Raw genomic sequence first — 17,734 nt, forward strand, 5'->3', positions numbered from 1 at the left:
TTGTGTGCCTCATGAGTTTAGGGAAGCTTCTGACAATTTTATGCCTTACTATACTATGATCTTTTTTTAAATTTTTGTGCCATATTATACTATGATGTTTTTTGATATTTTTATTTCATACTAAATCCATACTATACTGTGATGTTTTCAGAAAATTTCATGCCTTACAATACTATGACATTTTTACATCTTAGTATACTATGACATTGTTAAACCTTATTATACTATGAATTTTTTCGACTGTATCATATTATGACATTTTTATGACTTCGTATTCTATGGTACTAAACTATATAAGATTGAAAAAGAAAATTAAGTCTGGTTTGAAAGAACCTGAAGAGGGTCATACAGCAGCTTGTATTCAGTCTTTATTTGAGGTAAATACAGGTTCAGACAGAGACATTGCTCAGCTGAACACGGCAGTTCTCAACACTTGAAGAGGATTCATGGGGAATTCCAGGCGTGAAATTGAAAAGCCCTTAACTGCTGGAAAACAGTTGAAACTGTCGGAAAGAAAAAGAAAAGTCTGGTGGAAACACAAAATTTCAAACGAGACAGGCAGAGTGGACTGTCAGCTGTTGCCATTTAAAAAAATCAACAAGAGTAATCCAGTCCTGTCAGAATGAATAAAAAAATCAAACATTAAAAAAAAGAAAACATACTTCACAAACACTCAAGTTTCTCCTGTCAAATAGAAAACAACAGTCAAAAAAAGGCTTTTCAGTTCATCGTCTGATTGTAGACAACTCCTTCATTGATGAGAATAAAAATACACCTTAATAAAATATGAGAAATATTTTCCTCCACACAGAGCAGGACGTTCAACACAGTATTAAAAGAAATCAGCAACAGAATCTCAACACGGTTCATTCATTCCTGCTCTTGACTCACTAAAAACAATAAATATAGAAAATTTGCAGCTGAATTTCATCTGACTTTCATATTAAAAAGATGGTGCTGTTATACAATTGCAGGAAAATAGTAATTTAATGCAAGAAACTATGAGACACAGAAAGAAAACAGGAAGTTAGTGATGAACTGGTTCATGTGTGAAAGTGAAGAAAGAAGAAAGAACAAACATTAACGTGAAAGTCAACTCTACAAAATGACAAGTGAATTATATGTTTATTATTTGAATTGAATTAACAGCAGTAATGAATGAACCTTTGCATATAAATCTAATTGTGAAATTGAATCAATAATAATACTAATACTACCAGTGAATTTACAGCAATGACACATTTGAAAAACCATCTCTGTGAATTCATATTATCTGAATTCCCCTCTTTGAAAATTGCAATAATCATTGTTAAGTTGTGTATTATCTGTATGTACACGGGTTCATAAATGTAGGTACCAAATATTCAAAAACATTATATCAAGCTACAGAAGAACCTGTAAGACAGAACTGTTATCATTCCGCTGCGCAGCAAAAGTGCATTGTGGGTACAGTGTGATCCCATGTAGGCTAGTTTTGTCTTGTGTGTCTTTGTAGTTATTTGATTGACTTTCCAATAACCAGGATTAAGTCACTTCAGACAGGGGCCCCTGCCTTTCGGGCCCCTGGGCCCGTGCCGAGTCAGCAGATTCACAGTTCCTTTTGCTCTGTGGTATAGAAACAGTCAGCGTCACCATGACGACTTGTATAATTTTTCCACGAGTCAACTCACTTCTTAGTCTTTTCCTCTCTCCTGAATTATTTTATTTTTGTTCTTCATCTATAATCATTTCTTCACCTTCCTCTTCATCTCCTTTTGATCAACACTTTTTTTCTGTTCATCCTTCCTTCCACCTTCTTCTCAAGCTTTCTCTAAATGTCTATCCTTCATTTCAAAGCCCTTCTTTTGCCTTCCTTTCTTTTCTTTCCTTTTTATAACCCCCTCCCTCCCTCCTCTTTATCCTTTCTTTAAGCATCCTGCACTTTTTCATTCTTTCCCTTTTTACAGATTTTTTTATCTTTTGTCTTTATCCTTCCTCCAATTTTTTTCTTTTCTGAACAGTTTTTCCCCTCTGTCCTTAATTCCACCTAACATCCTCCACATCAGAAATCTTTTTCTTTTGTCGCTAGTCCTCCTTTCTTCTTCTGTCCTTTTCTTTTTTCTTTCATTTTTCTTCCTTCCTCTTTTTCTTTTCTTCTATCAGCTACCCTGCACTTCTTATATCTCCTTTCTTTCCTCTTATTTTTCTTCCTTCCTCATTTTCCTTCCTCCATCACTTCCATTATTTCCCTACTTCCTCACTTCCTTTCCTTCCACCTTCCTGATCAGAACTCTGTCCATAAAACAATAAATTGACCTTTAACCAAACTCATTCAGTTTTGCTTTTTATTAAACCCCTCTATCTTCTCCTGATTGGTTAAATGTTCTGTCAATCAAACCCAGACAGGTTCAAACATTGCTGTATCCCGCCTGTCAAAGTCACCGTCGCTCTCTCTCATCTGTGATTGGTCCAGATTGTCAAAATGATGTCACACATGTCATCTCGTCGGCCAGCTCGTCTTCATCACGACCCGTCCTGATTGGCTCCTCGTCACTGTAGAGCGCAGCAGGGTCGGCAGCAGCATTGCCAAGGAAACCGTGGCTCCCTGAACCAAGGAGGTCGCTGGCAGCCGATTCCATCTCATCCACCGTCATGTGACACGCATCCGCGATCTCTCGCTTTGCAAACGCCACAAACTTCGGATCCCGTGCATAAAGGCCAAGACCCTCTGAGATCAGGACCTGCAGAGAGAAGAAGATCAATGACTGTATTCTAACACACCGTCACTGATCAATATCAGTAATCAATCAATGCGTCCTCACCGCCTCCACTAGACTGTCGGCTGATCCCCGTTTCTCAGTGAACTGAGCTCCGAGCTGAGAAGGAACTCTGAGGGTGGTGTAGGCTCTGTATGGCGGCGGTGCTGAGGGAGAACACAGGAATGGTTCCTCAACGTTCTGATCACAGTTTCATAAAAACTCATCCAAGGTTCTTTAGTGTGTGTTTGTACCTGATGTCCCCACAGGGCCACCGTACCAGGCCGGTCTGGGTGCTGCACCTGTCACACTGACACCTGATGGATGAAAGACAACAACAGTTTCAGTTTGTCCACTTCATTAGGTGAACCTGTAAACATCTGTACACACCTGTCATCCTTACACACATGTATACACCTGTCACCTGTACACAATTGTACAGTCCAGTGTGGGTCAGCACCCCAATGGTACACTGCACAAACACTAGACTTATGGTAAACATTAGTCCACACATCAGGAGTAGGTACATCACTTCACATGACCAGTCCACATCACACTGTCTTATCAGTTCTGTCAGAAAATGACATCAACTGTGAACTAATGAGATGTTCACAGATGATTCACACTAAGTCATCAGCAGCGACGTGTGCCTGAAATAATTCAGGATACAATCTACAAGTTTAGGAAGTCAAGGTGGCATTAGACCGTCAAACGTCTGGTCTGTCGTCACTCAGCGAGCACCATGTGGTATGCACACGCTGGATGTCATGGGACATAATGTACCTTCTCCTGAGGTCTGGAATCTAAATCCGATCAGACAGGGGGATTCTTTGTGGTCCTTCGTATCCCAAGATTCATTGTGTGCCAGTAGGAAAAACAACACTAACAGAGAGCCTGAGAATTACACATTTAAATTTAAGTATTGGGGTTCAGCTCAGTTTAACAGCTAAAGGTACAAATGTTAAAACCAAGGGCCTTAAAACCTCAAGCTTCTGTGGAAAAAAGTCACATGTTGTCAAGGTTGCTAGGCAACAGGATCCGTGCTTTGCGACACAACGGTAAGGGCAGGAACAGCTGGTGACGCAAAGTGAAAATCCTTCGTAGATCGGCAACGACCAACTGTCAGTGGCTGAACCGTTGTAAATCCATGTTAGCATCAAGTGTTAGCTCTGGAACATGAAAACATCTCAGGCTGTGTCCAGTCTCCTCACCTCTTCCTGCTCCTTCCTTCTTCCCCTCACCCCCTGGTACTCCTCCTCCCCCTCCCCAGGGCGGGCTGCCTTCCTCCTCCACCAGGATAAGAGGAGCGTAGAGGAGGCGTCCACGGCGAGGACATGGGTTTGCCCAGGACGCCGAGGACGCTGCTGAGGAGCGCCCGGAGGAGTGACGAGACTCATAACTGCTGAATGTCTGAGGAGGAGGAGGGTGGGGGGTGGAGTAAGAGGAGGAGAGGAGAGCGGAGGGGGGAAGGAGAGGAGGGGTTGGAGGAAGGGAGGGTGAAAATTACATTTTGCTGAAGAAGCAGGTACATATGTCTTTGTGCAGTGAGGTGGTGTGTGTGTGTGTGTGTGTGTGTGTTACCTGTGTGCGTGCACGGCGTGGTGGAGAAGTGGGGTGGTACGTCCCAGGGATGGGCAGGTCGTCACTGCTCCCCTGCCTCCTCAGACACTGGATGTTAAACGATGGTTTCCGACCTGATGAACAACAACAAAACAAAAGCAACCACTCACCTGTCAGCAGTGATGTCATAATGAGAGTCAACTCAGGTGTGTTTGAGTGAGAGTAGATCAAAATTTACTGAGAGTGGAGAAAAATATAGACAGTAACAGTAACAGTACAGAAACACAGTAATGTTGAGCCTGTGAGAACTGTTGTTCACTGATCAGTTCAATCAGTTTATAAAAATATAAATATTTGAACATATAAATATATAAATATATAACAGACTGTGATGCAGCTGTGATCAGATCTATTGTTTGTAAAATCTTATACACTGTGACATCATCATGTTTTCATGTAGCAGGGAGGTTCGTGGGATATCCTCTCACCTGTGGGCGTGGCAGGAAGTAGGCGTCTGCGGGTTGTCCTCCTGCCGTCGCTGTAGCCGTTACCATAGCTATTGTTGGTGTAGGGGGCGTGTCCATCGTAGTGGTCTCTGTATAGAGGAGGCTCGTCAGGGTAATGTCTGAAAACACAAACAGGTTTTAACACACACATACACACAAAAGGGTCTGTTTGTCTGTCGGTGCACCTGTCTGTCAGTGTACTTGCCTGTCAGTATACCTGTCTCTGGAGGTGATGCTGTCGTTGTCTTCCTCTCTGCTGTAATAACCCTGCTCTCCATACGCCTCCATGTCCCCATTCCTCCAGTATCTGTCCCTTGAGTCCCTCCTGCAGAACAAGCAGAGTGTGATTGGCTGAACACAGACAGTCTCCTGTTAATGCCTGAATACCGTCATATTAAATCCTTATTAAATCATTTGTATCCAGAGAGGTGAACCTGTGTAAAAAATTGTCCTGACTTTGTGTGTGTGGAGAGAAGTTGGAGGGTTTTTTTTTCATTCACTTCAATACAGTCAGTTTGATCACAGCTACACCTGGTGAACATCAGAGAGACTACAGTCAGACAGTAACATCTGTGGGAATGATGCCGAATGAAGTTTAAACATGAAATTTGAATTGTTCATTGCTCAACAATGTTCATCCGTGCCATTAAAATACTATGTTTTACACTTTTATATGTAACTATTATTATCAGATTCTGTCACACAGGTAAATAATGCATAACAAAAATAAATTAATGCCTGACAAAATATTCTCTTCCCATTTCCAAAGCGCCACTTATTCCATGTTTGTAGTAGAACAGCCCACCTTCTATGTTTGTAGTACAACATTCTACCTTCCATGTTTGTAGTACAACATTCTACCTTCCATGTTTGTAGTACAACATTCTACCTTCCATGTTTGTAGTACAACATTCTACCTTCCATGTTTGTAGTACAACATTCTACCTTCCATGTTTGTAGTACAACAGCCTACCTTCCATGTTGTTTGTAGTATGATGGTCTCTTTTGGGCGTGGTCCAGCAGGCCGTTCTTCACTGATGGGCGGTGATGGGGATGATTTACAGATGACCTCATGTTGTCTCCACGGTAAAGATGTTCCTCATTTTCGCTGCCGTTCTGCATCTTGGTGAGAGAACCAACCCGGTGAATCAGACCTCCATTAGACACGGCTCCGTCACCGACAACACCACCAGGACCTGCAGACAGACAGGGGCGTGGGTCTGTTTTAATGAACCAGTTTATCATTACAATACAAAACATTACAACATTCGACTTTCATCAAAGACACTATTTCCTTGGTGGAGGACATGTTTGTTTTTTACATGGTGGACGTTCGGTAACATTACTGCCTAATAACCACAGGTACCAGCTGTGTAAGCGATGTCTGTCTATGACTGACTGACTGACTGACTGACTGACTGACTGACTGACTGACTGACTGACTGACTGACTGACTGACTGACTGACTGACTGACTGACTGACTGACTGACTGACTGACTGACTGAGTGTTGTCACTTCCTATTGAATTAGATTTTTTTTTTCTGTTGCCACCAACCGACCAATCAAAACTCTGTTGACTAGGATTCTTTATTGATCAACGTTTAGAGGAGAGTCCCAATTATTAATCAAATCGAGATTGGATTTTCTTTTCTTCAGCTGGTAAAATGGGACGATGGATGTTTATACTGTTTTATAATCTCTATAGTTAATATGGTGTTTGGTTTAGACTCAGCTTTAACAATGTTACTTTAGCAGCCCTCTATCACCTGCACAGGTATCATGTGATGTCAATGACTAGTTAGAAAAAAATTGCATGAAAAACTTTCCACCAGAAAAAGAAAGGAATAAATGGAAAGTTAAAAATAACAATATTAGTCCATAAATCGATTCGTCAATCGTCAGAAAATCTGCAACTATTTCGATTAATCATTTAAGAATCATTTGTAGTGTGGACCGTTGGACAGACAGAACAAAGCATTCTGGGAAATCATGACAGATATTTTTCACAGCTTTTAGTATTTTCAGACCAATCAATTAATTGAGACAATAATATGAAATATGAAAATATTGATAGTTACAGTAAATTAAAATAAATATCAACTCCCCAGATTCTAATGTCTAATCTAATGTCACGTGTTCTTATTTGTTCAACTGTTGTTTCATGTTAATCTTAACTAACCTACTGTCGTCATATTAATATGACAGTCACATGATGTAAGGTTAGTGTGTTGTTGTTGTTGTTGTTGTTGTTGTTGTTTACCAGTGGGCGTGGTCAGGATGGAGCCTCGTCGATCTTTCTCTGGTCCAAAACCATTTTCCCCCTGCAGGTACACACACACAGTCAGAAGCTGTGACCTGTGACATCACTACCTGTGTATCTACAGTGGGCGTATAAAGACCTTGTATGTGGTGTTCTCCTCCAGCTCCTCATCCTCCATCATGGCCTCCTCCTCCTCCTCCAGGTCCTCGTTCAGAGCCAGACGCATCTCTGGACCCAGATCCTGCAGAGTCTTCAGACCGGCTTTACACAACTACAAACACACACATTAATACAAACTGTGTTTTATCCTGTTGTCGTTGTTACTGTCTCACAAACGTTTGCAGTTTCACTGAAAGTATCTTAAACTGTCTGTGGTAACTGACTCTGCCGAATTTGAAGTTTATTGACTGAGGTCTGACCAACTGAAGAACATACACGTCCTCTTGTCTCATGTCATCCCAACTATCAATAATCTGTCCACACACACTCTGCATCTCCGTCCTCACGGACCAACTTCAATGAGGGTTATGTTTTCAGCAGGTTCTGCTTCTGTCTCTTCTTCCTGACATCAAAGACCAAACTCACACATCAATAAAATGAGAAAAATGTTTGACCTGGATTGCAGATGGGTTGGTGGCGTCAGACTCTCCGGGCAGAGTTCCTTTCTCTTTCCTCTTCCTGAACTTCCTGAAATAATCCTGGATCAGGAAAGTTGCGTAAAATTTCCCAACTGTCACTTCTTCCTCTGCAAGAGGAAACAGGAAACAGGAGGAAACATGAGAGGTGAGTCTGTGCTGTTCACAGCAGTAGTATCAGTAGTACTTGCTGTAGTATCAATACTACTTGCAGTAGTATCAGTAGTACTGGGTGTAGTATTAATAGTACTTGCAGTAGTATTAGTAGTACTTGCATTTGTATTAATAGTATTTGCAGTAGTATCAGTAATACTTGCAGTAGTATTAGTAGTGCTTGCAGTAGCATCAGTAGTACTTGCTGTTGTATTAGTAGTATTAGTAGCACTTGCTGTAGTATTAGTAGTTTCAGTAGTACTTGCAGTGCTATTAGTACCTTCGTGTGGTGGTATGACTTCATCCAGTAGTTTTGGTTTCATTCTTTTCCAGATCTTCTTGATGATCCCCCTCAGCTCCTCGTTCTCCTGCTCAGGGTTACCTAGCAACAGGACACAGTGGGTGTGGTGAGATATGAATTACGATGACGCTGCATTCATGTTGTAGCAGAGTCATAACTGTGACTGATTTATCTACTTAAATACAACAGTGCCTGAAACAAACAGATGTAGACTCAGACTCATGGTTTCATGTAACGGAGACAGTGTTACAGTGTCAGTGTTTAACTCTCATAAAACTGGAATGATACAACTGTCTTAACATGGGAGTCTTCATCTGAATGCTGTGGTTAATCAGATGATGATGATCAGGTCTTTGAGCTCATGCTGGACTCAGTGATCATCAGCTGACATGAAGCAGACAGCACCTGTGACACGGCTGTTGTGACCTGTCACAGACTGTTTCAGGTGTGAGTGAAGGAGAGGAGGCAGAGTTTAACAGACGTTTGAAAGAACACAGACACCTTCGGTCTTGATCTTGAGGGCGGTGCGAACCAGAGCGAAGAGCGTTGCATTAAAGGTCACCATCCCGTCAGCGTTCAGAGGCATGTTCATTGCTACCAGGCGCTGACAGAGAGGGAGAGGAGGGGGAGGAAGATCAGGAGGATATTCAGGCTACAGCCACACTACTACATTTTTGTTTTAAAATGCATTTCTTTTCCTACGTTTCCTCCTGCAGTGTAGACAATCTGCTTCCTGTTTGCACCGGCTCGTACATGCCCAGTGTAGGTGAATGGTCGTTTATGTATGTGTTTTCAGGTGTGTTAGTGTGGACTACTAAATGAAAACATAGTAGTGTGGACATAGCCTGAGACACTTTTCTGTCAATAAATAATAAGCTGCTCAGTGTAGAAGTGAAGTCATGATGTTATAACATTTAATTTGTGTTAGACACAGAGAGGCGGAGGATCCACAGCAGAGTATGTGTTAGCATGCAACATGTTGTACCTTACAGGCCACTCTGTGAGGACAGAGCTTCCCAAAACCCAGAGGAGGCTGAATCCTCCTGAGCAGAGCCACAACGTCCAGGTGTTTGATGCGACCCCTGAGCAAAGAGAATACAATAAAATATAGTACAACCAAATGTTACCTGAGCCACAACATCCAGGTGTTTAACCACAGAGTCAGATTATGGCCAGGAAAAGTAAGTCGCTGCTCTCCTCATCCTGATCAGTTCCACCAATGAGGGAGCACTGAGCTAAAACCAGCAAAATATCAGCTGTGGAAATTCATTATGTAACGAAACACCTTCCCCAGTCAGTGTGTGTGTGTGTGTGTGTGTGTGTGTGTGTGTGTGTGTGTATGTGTGTGTGTGTGTGTGTGTGGGTGTGTGTGTGTATGTGTGTGTGTGTGTGGGTGTGTGTGTGTGTGTGTGTGTGTGTGTCATACTTGGCCTCTGGGTCGTATTCAGACCAGATCCTTTTAAACTCGTCCAGATGATGTGGTCCCAGAATCGACCAATCACGTGTCAGATAGTCGAAGTTGTCCATGATAACGGCAACAAACAGGTTGATGATCTAAAGGAGGGAAAATCAGTTAGTGTGCTTACCTGTGTGTGTGTCTGTGTGTGTGTGTGTGTGTTGTGTGTGTGTGTGTGTGAGTGTGTCCTGACCAGGAAAGCACACAGCATGAAGAAGCTGATGAAGTAAACGATGGCGAAGTTGCTGCCACAGGTGAACTCTTCCCCTGGTTCGTAGTCTGACTCGGGGTCACAGCGTTTACCTGGAAGGCTGGCCAACATGATCTCCTGCCACGCCTCACCTGTAGCACACCTGGATACACACACATACACCACAGGTAAGACAAAACCTTCCTCCTGCCTGTGTGACTCCAGCAGGTGAGGAGCAGGAGGGAAGGAGGAGGAGGAGGAGGGTCTGACCTGAAGAGGAGGAGAACAGCCTGAGGGAAAGTCTGGAAGTTGTTGTTCCTGTTGATCTGAGTGTGATCCTGCATCGCTATCTTCCCAAACGTCTGCAGGAGAGAGAGACAGTGAAGCGGCTCAGAACCAGAACCACTGTGATGGTTCAGTATCTCCACACAGAGAGAAACTCCAGGACCACTACCCGTATAAAGGATTTATAAATGGTTTGTAACTAGGTTATTAGTTCGGTTGTTAACACTTTATAAATCACAAATAAATAAACATTTATAAACAAGTTATAAAACAGTTTTCATCTGTGGATGCAGGCTCACTACTTGGCAAGATCAAGTGAATGCTAACTACTCATTATCAAAAATGAAACAAGATGGGTGGGGAGGATCAACTCAGTGAACAACAGGCCGCAGATATCTGAAAACATGGTAAGCAGTACAACAAGTAAAGGAAGGTTACCAACTGTGTTATACCTGGAAGGCTAAAGTCCTAAAGAAGATACTAACCAGTAAAAAGCATCCCCATTTTTCCACTGTGCAGAACAACCTGATAGCATATGTCATGTCAACAGCTGTGTTTATAATGAGGACGGCTGGTGATAGCATGTCAAGGTAAACAATATTGCCAAGGCCTTAGAGTATGAATCTGGTAATTTGATACGATAATTGGATATGCCATAATTTGATATGGCAAATGAAACTTTTTGACCATTAAGAAAAAGACTTCATCAGCTTGACGGTGTAGTGGGAGAGACGGGATAAACCCTGTGGGAGGACCAGCAGGTGTGTGAACTCACCTGCATGCCGATGACGGCGTAGATGAAGAAAATCATGGCGATGAGCAGAGCGACGTACGGCAGAGCCTGAACAGACAGAGGAGGAGGAAGTCAGACTCTCCACACCCTCCCTGTTAGTCCCACCTCTCCCTGTTAGCCCCACCCCCCTGACCTGCAGCGATTTGATGAAAGTCCACAGCAGTGTGCGAATGCCCTCCCCTTTACTCAGCAGCTTGACCAATCGCATCACTCGAAACAGACGGAAGAAGGTGATGGACACTCGAGAGCTGTCCTCTCCACTCTGACACCACCCAGAAGGAAAAATCATCATCATCATCAAGTCAAGACATTTAAGGGTTTTCATATCTAATGATAGTGAATCTAAACACACACGAAGCAGTGTCAGTCTGCAGCTGCTGTAGAAACACTTGATGACATGGTGTGATAGTTGTAATCGTGTAAATGTCATGTCTTCATACACCCGTTAAAGCAGTCGATATATAAATATTTCTTCATATTATGTACTTGCGATTCTAGATTATTCACTGTTAACACTTTTAGGAACTAACTGTGTTGACTGCAACATCACTTCATATGCAAGGTGACAGTTGAATGAGACGTCATGACTCACGCTGAACTCTGTGACCACGATGTCGACAACGCTGCCGACCACGATTAGAGCGTCAAACGAGTTCCAGGCGTCGATAAAGTAGTGCTGCAAGACACAGAGTCAGAGTCATCCACCAGAGTGTGGACACTTGTCATCAGTGAGTCAGGAGCTGATTGGTCAGTTTCATTATGTTATTAGATTCACACCATGACTCTATCTGATGTAGATTTTATTGTGAATGTTTTTATGGTCATCAAAATGAATATCAATGATCAGATGTGTCACAGAAAAGGTGTGTTTGTTTTGCTCACCCTGAGTCTGAGAGCGAGCAGCTTCAGCAGCATCTCCACAGTGAAGAGTCCAGTAAACACCATGTTGAGGATGTCCATGATGTGGCTGAAGGTTTTAGACTGTTCATAGTGCTGCAGCAGACACACACACACACACACACACACACACACACACACACACACACACACACACACACACACACACACACACACACACACACACACACACACACACACACACACACACACACACGGTCAAACACGCAGCAGGTGTGTCAACATTAGTGAGTGTGTGAGTTACTGGAGAACAGTCACTGACCTGAACAGCCAGAGTGACGGTGTTGAGCAGGATTAGGACGAACATGACGTATTCAAACCCCGTAGAGTTGATGATGGACCAGAATTTGTACTGAACCGGATTCTTTGGGATGTAAAGTTTCAGCGGCTGAGCCTTGAGAGCGTACTCCACACACTGACGCTGCAACACACACACACACACACACACACACTAAGGGTTAATACTGATACATCAGGTAGAGAAAGAGAGACACAGAACGACACTGACAGACAGACAGACAGACAGACAGGTGAGTTTACCTGGTTTTTGTCCAGCTCACAGTTCTTGTACTCCTGCTCTCCCTGTTCTCTGAAGGTGATGATGACGAAACCCACAAAGATGTTCATCATGAAGAAGGCGATGATGATGATGTAGACGATGAAGAAGATGGAGATCTCGACTCGGTAGTTGTAGATGGGACCAGAGTTCTCCCTGTTCGCATCAATGGCTTTGTACAGCAGACTGGAGGGAGGGTGGTGGGGGGGCAGGGAGGGAGGGGGGGTTAATATCTTAAGCCTGGCTCCCTGCACACACCGATAACACAGTTAATAAAGTTTTTTTGAATACTGACGCGGGCCAGCCCTCGAAGGTGGACACGGTGAAGAGCGCCATCATCCCCATCAACACGTTATCAAAGTTAAAGTCACTGTTGTGCCACAGACGCTCCCTGACCATCGGGTGGCTCACGTCTCCATCTTTATACACCACAAAGGTCCCTCTGCACACACGCACGCACACACACACACACACACGCACACACACACACACACACACACACACACACACACACACACACACACACACACACACACACACACACACACACAGTTATATCTCAGCAATTCACACAGACATGTGTGTCTCTTCTGTAGAATCATAAACTCACTTGCACTGTTCAGGAGTGTGTTTGGCTTCGTCTGTGCAGCGATAAAATTTACCCTGTAACACAAAACACACACCTGAGTGAACAGGTAATCATGTGACTCATCAAACAAGTGAAAGCACAAACACAGTCAAGTCAAATCAAGCACATTATCTGTCAGAGGTGGAATACGGACGTTTTCCTGACACCTGAGGCCTGTACTACGAAGCAGGATCTGAGGTAACTTCAGGTTTAACTCTGGGTTTTCAGTCCTACCACAGTGGTTCACTTGTAAATCGCCATGGCAACTTACGCTGAATACCTTCCTAACCTTCTCTGGGTCGGATAAAACCTGTCAACAACCAAACTACTGACACATCAGATCACTGGAAAAACTGAGTCATTATTCCTACAGGATCCTGACAAGGACAAAAGAGTTTAAAATGAAGTGATCAATAATAACGATCAGCAGATATTTGTATAGATCAGTGGATGGTTTTGCTGTTTGCGTCTTTCCATGTGTCCACTCAGGTTTTCAAAACAGAGCTCATAACAACAGGAGAGTTTATCACACTAAAAAACTACATAATAACTATTATAGCTTCATTTGAACTGAACACAGATTCTTTAATCCGACAGGATTCCTGACAGTGATGATGCTTTTACTCTCGTCTTCATCACTGCAGCTCAGAATAACACGAGGAGACTCTGTGACCAGACCTGCAAATAAAAACTAAACGCCAGATAACGATAAGTTACCCTGGGTATGTTGAACTTGCTTTGTAGTATAGGCCTCTGATCTCTGATTAAAAACAAGCTGCGTCAAAAAGTGACAATGAGGAAATCAAGAACAAAGATATTTTTGTTCAGTTGATGACATCACCAACTGATCAGGTGTCATCATTCTCCAAATCCATAGTTCAGATCAGACCTCAATGATTTTGGTTTAGTGGTTATTTTCCACAATGAGCTGATTAAAATATCTCAACTTTTACCTCAGACATGATCCCATAGTCCCATAGTGTCTATTTCAAACTGAATGTAAAGGGTTTCATTGGTTCAACTGACAAACACTGAGCAGCAGAGTTCACAGCAGTGAAACTCACCTTGAAGAGCTGGACTCCGATGCAGGCGAACATGAACTGCAGCAGAGTCGTGACGATCATGATGTTTCCAATCGTCCTGATGGCCACAAATACACACTGGACCACATGCTGCAGCATGCGACACAGACACAACCACACACACACACACACACACACACACACACACACACACACACACACACACACACACACACAACACACACACACACACACACACACACACACACACACACACACACACACACACACACACACAGAGTCAAAATCACATTATGTCAGAGCCCATCACATCCTCTCAGAACCAAGCATGTCTTGTTTTGTTCCAAAACAAAAAATCTTCAGTTACAGTGACGCATGACGGAGAGAACCAGGAAGCTGGAAAATGACGGAAACTATTGATCGATTATCAAAACACTGCAGCTGCTGATCATTGTTCTGTAGATACTGAATCCAGAGTTAAACTGAGACAGACAGTCTGTCCTCTGATGAAGATGCTCTGACTGAACTGTATGACATCACACTCCTCTGCACTCTGTTTCTGCTGCAGGTGATAAACACACACTGATCACACACTGTGAGGAGTGTGATTAAGTGTGACTTTCAGACGCCAGAAGAGGTCATCACACAGCCGGATCACCGTCTGTGTAAAAGGGAGAGCCAGCCTGGCCAGACACGCCGACACTGTTGTTACATCACATCTCTGATTCCTGAACACCTGCCTGCTCTGACATCACACAGTGAGCATGAAGCTTCGTTTGGTTCAGTGTGAACAAGCAAAGGCGGCAAAATGAGGGTCAGACTAACGGGAATATAGTGGATCTAGAAGCTGATGAGTGAGTCCCCATTTTGTTTATCTTGTGCACATGCTGAGGGCGGGGTGTCGCAATGTACATTCCTACCAATGGTGTCACACTATTCCTCTAATGTACAGGTAGAGGTGACCTGTCAAAGCAGACAGAAAGAAGAAGACTGCAGCTAAACATTGACATAAACAAGATTCACACAGTGACTTTTGCTTTCACTGAATGTGAACCACAGTCTTTCTGTTGGCTGAAGTGAACTATGACCTCTGACCTGTGAATGTGTTGCGGTGAAACAGGAAACAGACTCCTGAATTTGTACGTTGTTCATGCTTCAATTGAAGTGAATGGGAGACTGAGCAATTATTCGTATGATAATAATAATAGTAATAATAATAATAATAATAGTAAAAACTGAAGTTGTGTGTCTGACTCTAACCAACACAGTGATGTGTGTACCTTTAACAGAGCTACAGGTGCTCTACCACCTAACTTCACCAGCCAATCAATTCAGCCATGACAGCCTCAGAGGTCAGTTACCACATCCTCAACAGTCCAGGTCTGTGTCGACCTTTTTATGTTCGTCCACTCTGGATCACTAATGTTAGTGATGGTGACGATGAAGAGCTGTCTTACAGGAGCCCTGAGCACTGAGCCCTGCCGATGGTTTTTATCTCAGGACGCCTCACACTAGCCCGTGTAATGTTCCTCTTGATGACATCACACTACAGCATCACCAACACAAGGAACAGCCATGTCTGATCCACATCACTGCTGAGCCTACAAACTGCTGTGAGACAAACAACGAGGCCATCTGGTTGTTGTCTAAGGGTCTGTCCTGATCCAGCGCAGACCTCTGCTACACAAACATATGAGGTGTCTGTACTGACCTTGAGTCCTTTGGCTCTGTTGATGGCTCTCAGAGGTCGGAGCACCCTGAGGACTCTGAGGATCTTCACCACTGAGATTGCGCTGGAGCTGCAGACACAAACACAGCATGGGTCAGCCGGCTGTTGGAGACAGTTTTCTCCCAGCAGGGGGCAGCACACACACATTCATATTAGAGTCCATTTACTATAAAACCTGTTTCACACTCCAGCTCATCATTTTCAAAATCAAACATCAGACATCAGATCAGACCACGGTCTCTGCTGAAGAATCTTCTGCCTCATCTTTAACGTAGCCGTTGTTAGGACACTGACAGATTCAAACCAGACCACCTTACTGATGGTGTAAGAGTTGGCAGTGATTGGCTTTTCATCCTGTGATGAACACAGTGTATGATCTATCACATTTTCAAAATAAAAGATAATACTCAAGTAAATTAGATACTGGAAAAATATACTTAAGTATAGGACTCAAGTAAACATCTTTACTACTTCTTTACTGTCCATGCCTGATCGCATGTATTACTGAAGAGTTTAAATCATCATCTGAATGATCTGCCGTCTAGAAGGAAGAAACTTCATCTGAAAACTGACGGAGTGTGTTAGCCATGCTAGTGACTCTTTCACTAGCATGGCTGCTAATGTTAGCTACTAATATTGCAGTTATTGTTGCTAACTGGCTAACAAAAATGCTACTGTAATACAACAACAGTTTTAGGAGTGTTGGCTATTATTGCTTTATTCAGTTTTTGTAGTGTGCAGCCCCGGGCCTCTGAAGCTAAATTTGTTAGCTTTAGAGGAATGATAGTTGTTACCTGAGTCCAGGTGGGCTGACTGTTAAACAGGAAGGGGGAGAATCCAAACTGATTTATAGTGGGTGGGTCCCAGACTGTACTATGTGAGGTAGAGAACAGAGGGGGGGTTTGGAGAGAGCCTTTTAAAGGTGTTTTTTTAATCTCATACCAGTGTTAAGTGGATGAATTAATAACCAACTTAATAACTAATTAACCATTGTTTGACACTTGGAAGAGTTTCCTGTTTAAAGCAATGGGGGGCAAGCTCCTCAGGGATTAGCTGAGAATAGCCATGGGCCTAACCCAGGTATTTTATTATTCCCTTGTTTACCAATTTTACTTCAGTTCATTTGAATCCAGTCTGAACGATATTGTTTTGATTTGAACAGACAAAATAAATCCTAGGCTGGTTGAAGATGTTCCTTCCTCCACCTGTTGGCCAGTCCTTACAGTTGTTGTGCGTCATACAGCTGCTCTTATTGGTGATGTTGTTGGAAAATTAATAGAAGACTAACACACGACAAAAACTGGTATTGTCCTGTCGTAACATTCGTCAAGTTGCCGAACTGATGGTTAAAGGAAAATGAATCCGATTTTGGTACTAACTGCAGGAAGAAGGAGACCAGTGAGACGCTGACGACCAGTAGATCCAACAAGTTGAACCAGTTTCTGCAGAAGGAGCCCTGATGGAGGAACGCTCCATGGACCGTCATCTGACACACAGAGAGATGATGTTAGCATTAAATGAAGACTAGAAAAAAAGAACAAGGTCTGACTGAAGATGATTTTTTTTACCTTTAACAGGATCTCCACAGTGAAGATGGAGGTGAAGGCGTAGTCTGCATAACCCAGGATCTACAAACACAAACACACACTGAGTGTTAACATAAAGACAGGAAATAAAATCATTCCAGATTCAACTAAATATTCTTTATTCCAACATGACACCACAGAAATAACCACCAAAATATGTCCACTTTCCTTTAACTGCAGAGCAGCGCAGGATTGAGACATTTAATAAAAATCTGTCCAGTAGATGTTTAGAGAAATGTTTGGACCAAAGTGCTGAGCAGATGAACATCACCATCTTTAGGCTCTGTTATCTATTGATTTGACACTTATTGTACCTATCAACATTATCAAGCCTCAAATCACAGACCAACAAAACCCAGATAAAGAGCAAAAGGTCAGAGGGCAAGACCAACAAAACCA

At 42.9% G+C, this 17,734-nt stretch overlaps 1 protein-coding gene across 2 annotated transcripts in view; it reads right to left on the minus strand.

The window, feature by feature from the left end:
* Positions 1-352: 352 nt before the first annotated feature.
* cacna1fb (calcium channel, voltage-dependent, L type, alpha 1F subunit) overlaps positions 353-17,734 on the minus strand; it is a 40,158-nt gene continuing 22,776 nt past the window's right edge. The window contains exons 23-51 of one of the 2 annotated variants that reach the window (XM_056385439.1): positions 17,318-17,377; positions 17,129-17,235; positions 15,732-15,819; positions 14,042-14,149; positions 12,960-13,012; positions 12,645-12,791; positions 12,334-12,535; positions 12,056-12,214; positions 11,758-11,868; positions 11,468-11,551; positions 11,009-11,137; positions 10,858-10,923; positions 10,068-10,159; positions 9,801-9,960; positions 9,578-9,705; positions 9,137-9,233; positions 8,653-8,755; positions 8,131-8,232; positions 7,677-7,807; positions 7,202-7,333; positions 7,063-7,123; positions 5,775-5,997; positions 5,019-5,126; positions 4,784-4,920; positions 4,317-4,429; positions 3,947-4,145; positions 2,990-3,052; positions 2,802-2,902; positions 353-2,720 (exon numbers count right to left, since the gene is read on the minus strand). In XM_056385439.1, the coding sequence (XP_056241414.1) occupies positions 2,457-2,720; positions 2,802-2,902; positions 2,990-3,052; positions 3,947-4,145; positions 4,317-4,429; positions 4,784-4,920; positions 5,019-5,126; positions 5,775-5,997; positions 7,063-7,123; positions 7,202-7,333; positions 7,677-7,807; positions 8,131-8,232; positions 8,653-8,755; positions 9,137-9,233; positions 9,578-9,705; positions 9,801-9,960; positions 10,068-10,159; positions 10,858-10,923; positions 11,009-11,137; positions 11,468-11,551; positions 11,758-11,868; positions 12,056-12,214; positions 12,334-12,535; positions 12,645-12,791; positions 12,960-13,012; positions 14,042-14,149; positions 15,732-15,819; positions 17,129-17,235; positions 17,318-17,377 (3,528 nt within the window). In that variant the 3' untranslated portion in view covers positions 353-2,456. Of the gene's footprint in view, positions 2,721-2,801; positions 2,903-2,989; positions 3,053-3,946; positions 4,146-4,316; positions 4,430-4,783; positions 4,921-5,006; positions 5,127-5,774; positions 5,998-7,062; positions 7,124-7,201; positions 7,334-7,676; positions 7,808-8,130; positions 8,233-8,652; positions 8,756-9,136; positions 9,234-9,577; positions 9,706-9,800; positions 9,961-10,067; positions 10,160-10,857; positions 10,924-11,008; positions 11,138-11,467; positions 11,552-11,757; positions 11,869-12,055; positions 12,215-12,333; positions 12,536-12,644; positions 12,792-12,959; positions 13,013-14,041; positions 14,150-15,731; positions 15,820-17,128; positions 17,236-17,317; positions 17,378-17,734 lie in introns of both variants that reach the window. The other variant, XM_056385438.1, reaches the window with a different exon arrangement.

Source organism: Seriola aureovittata, chromosome 9, assembly GCF_021018895.1.
Source record: "Seriola aureovittata isolate HTS-2021-v1 ecotype China chromosome 9, ASM2101889v1, whole genome shotgun sequence".
Lineage (NCBI taxonomy): Eukaryota > Metazoa > Chordata > Actinopteri > Carangiformes > Carangidae > Seriola > Seriola aureovittata.